We start from the raw sequence: 4,428 nt of genomic DNA on the forward strand, positions 1-4,428 counted from the left end.
GCCTTATATAGGAAACTCTGAAAGAAGAAGACCACCATCACCAAAGAGCTGGGAACACAGCAGTCTGCTGGTCAGGACAAGAACTGCCCAGAAACACACCCATCCCTAGGAAGGACCAAGAGAGTCCAGCCCCAGCACCCACACACCGAATAACTGGCCCCACTCTGCAGGGAAATGGCAGCTAAAGACAGAGAAAGAGCCCCAGTAAGCTCTCCCTTCGGGTCAGTGAAGAGAGCAGATGACCAAGGACAATGCTTTTGATCAAGAAAATAGAACGGAAAAGCGCAAACTGTGGAGAGAAACTCTCTGCAGCCTCCTGCCACAGCACCACCAAACAGCTGCAGAAACCCAGCCGCTGCCAAGAGCACACACCTTCTCCGGGGAGGGGCAGGCATAACTGGCTGTCTGGTGCTGCAGCTCCAGGCTCAGCTGACTGCTCCAGGCATCGTCAGCAATGCTCTTCAGTGTCATGTTCAGGAACTGAGGGCACAAGTGAAGGGAAAGAAAGGGTTGGGTGCATGGGCTGAGTCTCTGTCGTCCTCCTCTGCTGTGCCCTTTCTAGCACCCGAATCTCACAGGGAGACTTGGCAGCCTTTGGAGAACGCTCCAGGTGGACACCCTAGGATCTTCCTGCTTCTTGCTCTCCCCTCCTCATCTCTGCCCAAGGATCCTTCACAACCTTGACACCAGTGGACAGAAATGTGGAAGAGATTGTGCCAAGAAACCTGTCCACTGGGGAGAGATTGTGTAGAGGGGGGAGGCTGGATCAAGTCAAAAAGGCGCCATGGGCTCTACAACGGGCACCTCCAACTGCCAGGGACTTGAGTGCTTTGTTGTGTTGAACTTGCATTGTGATAGGACCTGGGAATTGCAGAAGCCCCCAACCAAGGCCTCATCTCCTTCCATTTCTTGAGCTCAAAGACTGTACGGAAAGGCTGGAGGATCCCAAATGGACAACTCTAGATGCAGGTCCAAACTCAAGGACACTGGCAAGCCTTCCAAGTTGGACTCTTGCTGGGTTATTGACTTTCATCATCTCATTTCCCTGAGGCATGAGGGAACCCTCCCTTCTCAGACAGCCCTGGCTGGCTGCAACAGCAGCTCTGAGAGCCACCCTGTACCTTCAGCAGCAGGTGCTCCCACCACACATTGTCCTGGGAGGTCTCAGGATTTCCTGAAGCTGGGAGGCAAACAAGAAGGGTGTCACTGCCATAGGCACTGAAGAAGAGTCTTAGTTGCCTCCCTGGGCATCAAGTCTTTAGCAACTCCTGCATCCGCACCCAGTCACCTCCTGGGATCCCAAGGTCACAGGCCCTGCGCTCTAGTATATACCCTGCTGGCATGTCTGAACGTTGTGCATGACCAGTCCCTGCAGAAATGGCCATAAGGGGCCTGGAGGGTGCTCAGCACCTCACGGATGTGCTCGGCACAGCACAGTACAGGACTGGGCTTCGTAGAAAGGCAACGTGCACAGACGTTTCCTCTGGCAACAGAAACCTCCCAAGAGTTCAGAGAACTGCAGGAGAGTGGTTAATCTGGTGGAGCCCTTCATGGGCAAACCCTACCCTGGGTCCCATCAACCTCCATGTTGTCAAGCCCCTGGATTCGCGCCCCCTGGCAAAGAGTAGAAGCTCTCAAGCATGCGATGCTGCAGAGGGGGACCGGTGCCACGGGGGGCTCCAGGAGGCTGCAACCTCCCCTCCCCTCTCCCTTTCCATTCTGCAGAGATACTGTGCTCCTTCCTTGCTTGTTACCTTCAATAGTCGAGAGCAGGATGGGAATCTTGACCCTCCACTGCTCTCCAACAGCAGGGTGGATCATGCGGTGCAGAGCCCACAGTGCCCGCAGGGCAGAATGTGCGCGGCTGCTGTCACCCAGGGCCGAGGCAACCACAGACAGCACGAGAGAAACAGGGGCTCAGCTCTGGAGTGGGACTCCATGGCTTTCTTTAGGAGGGAAACCGGCCTCCACCATACATGTCCAGAGCATTCAGCAATCAGACAGAGGCTGAAGTGCTGTGCTAGGCTGATCCTGCATGCCCCTCCGCAGGCTGCGAGGCAGGGGCAGAGCCTGGCTCTGCTCTGCAAAGGGAAGGGAACTGTGCCAGCACAGGGCAGCGCCGAGTGTGGGAAGAGACAGAGCGTGCTCCTCCAGCTAAGGCTACAGGCACGTGTCCCCACACCACTGACCCTCCCCACACCTCTGGCAAGTACCTCTCCAGGGCTACTCACCAGGAGTCGCGCCAGCAGCCCCTGAGCCTTAGGAAATGTGGCTGGAAAGAGAAAGAGAGCATGGCCATGTGGGACTACTTTGGAACTGGGGGGGTGATGCTGCTACAAGCCTGTCCATTCCCAATGCACCCGCCCGTGGCTGCTCGGGGAGCTGGGCACAACTGGCACTTTCATGGCACCTTCCGTGTCTGGATCTCAAGGAGCTTTACCAAGCAGCCTTCACTCCCAGCCCCTCTGTGAGGCAGGCACTGCTCAGTCATCATTGGATGAGTGGGGAAGCTGAGGCAAAAAGGCCCTGGGATTCCCCTGTGGCACAGCATAAATCTAGGGCAGCTCTGGCTTGGAGGAGCCCACATTGCCTGGCTCTCCCTCCCAGCTTGGAATGACCCAACTGGCCCTCCCGCCTTTGGGCTTCCTCATAGTGCATGGAAGAGACCGAAGATTTTCTACGAGGCAGGTGGAGCGGGTTCAAACCACAGGGATCTGGATTTCAAACCTCCTTTGCTGGGGTCCATGCAAGCTGCTTCTTCTCCCTCCCACTGCGGTTGCTCGGCCAGGTCCCCGAGGCAGCGGCACAGGGGGGTCAGAGTGCAGCTGTACTCAGCTGGCACTATGTACTCCAGCAGCCGGGGCCATAAGACCTGGAGAGGAGCCAGACAGCTTGGACTCAGCTCCTTGTACCCCTGCACCCAGCTCTCTTCATCCAGTGCTCAAGGACAGTCTCCTCTTCGTCACCAATGACCCACCTACTTGAGGGTCCTTCCCCCACCCCTGACCTCATGTCTGTCTCTCAGGAATAGCTGATCTCTGAAACCCTGTTCTAACACTGGCCAAACAAGTCTGAATTTCAGAGAAGACTGAGCAGAGCAAGGAGAGAGAATGAGGAGGCCAGCTCAGCACAGGGATCCCTTCCAGCTGGGGGGTTGTATTAAGGTCATTCCTTAAATGGTGGCAGCTTGCTCCATAACTCATGGCCAGCACTGGCCATGGTATATCTCCATTACCCTGCCAATGCAGAGAATTGCCCAGTGGAGAGGTACAGGGGATGAAGAGAAAGTCCTTGATAATGCAAGGGCAGCAACTAACTGATCACCTACTTGGCTCATGCCACTGATTGAGACATCCAGATTTTCCAGGATCTCCACGCAGGTGATTCGGATGCTCTGTTCCTCCTCGGCATCCTGACTGGAACGGTTTTTGGACTTCTGCACAAAAGACCGAGAGAAAGCTCACAAGCAAGTCAAGAGGCAACGACTGGACACTCAATCTCCATCTCCTTCACAGCCAGCTTGAACACTGCACAGTTACCACTGCATTTTATGTTCTGCTGAAAGCACAACTCACTGGAGCTGAGATAAGAAAAGAAAAACCAGGCTGATGGGGCAGGTTCCCAGTTCAGAAAGACCTCCGACACTGTGCAACGACTTGCTGAACACAAAGTGTTTCTGGGGCCTGGGAGTGGGTTATGTCTTGAAACCTGCCAAGTATTCACCTCCCTCGTCCTTCCAAGAGAACCCTTCAGATTCAGCCCAGCGGACTCAAATGTGCAGGCATCACACACCCGCTCTGCTGCGTCTGCTCCAGGGCCCAGCCAGCTCAATTGTCTCGTCACTGTGATTCTATCAATGGGCCAAGCTATGTCCTGGGCACCAAGACACGTCCTCGGCAGTCCATTTCCACCAGAGAGCATTGCTGTTCTCAAGGAAGTCTCCCTGCCAGACTGTGTGGTCAGGGTTTTCACTCCTCAGTGCCTGACGGGGCAAATCTCAGCCTCATCAGAAGAGGTACATAGTCCAGATGAGAGTCTGGTCTTGCTAACACCCTGGGGAAAATCCAGAGGAGCTGCACTGACATCCCGAGAGCTCCCTTGGAGCTGTTGTACCAGTGGAAATGGTCTGACCCTGGTTCTGTCACAACCAAATTAGGTAGTGCCCATGTCACAAACAAGTAATAACCATTTAAAACAGTTTTTTCTGCACTAGGTTAACTAAGGGTTAACAATAATGATAGTAACCGCTTTTTTCTGCGCATGTCAAAAAAAAATTTATTGCTGCGCCACTAACAGAGATAAAAACTTTTGCCGTCTTTGCTTTATATAAATCATTATAATTGGTCAAAGAAAACAGGGAGTAACCCTATGATAACACCCTAGCAAAGACCGCTAGATGGTGATACTAATTAGATTTATGACGTGGCG

General features: G+C 54.0%; 1 protein-coding gene across 1 annotated transcript; it reads right to left on the reverse strand.

Annotated features, from left to right (window-relative positions):
* Nucleotides 1–261: 261 nt before the first annotated feature.
* On the reverse strand, nucleotides 262–2,237 carry LOC132246602 (maestro heat-like repeat-containing protein family member 2B). The gene is made up of 3 exons (XM_059719929.1): nucleotides 1,755–2,237; nucleotides 1,122–1,180; nucleotides 262–480 (listed from the first exon to the last, which is right to left on the reverse strand). Exons 1-3 carry the CDS (start codon nucleotides 1,819–1,821, stop codon nucleotides 262–264), a joined length of 345 nt encoding a protein of 114 aa, XP_059575912.1. The 5' UTR covers nucleotides 1,822–2,237.
* Nucleotides 2,238–4,428: the final 2,191 nt, after the last annotated feature.

Source organism: Alligator mississippiensis, chromosome 16, assembly GCF_030867095.1.
Source record: "Alligator mississippiensis isolate rAllMis1 chromosome 16, rAllMis1, whole genome shotgun sequence".
Lineage (NCBI taxonomy): Eukaryota > Metazoa > Chordata > Crocodylia > Alligatoridae > Alligator > Alligator mississippiensis.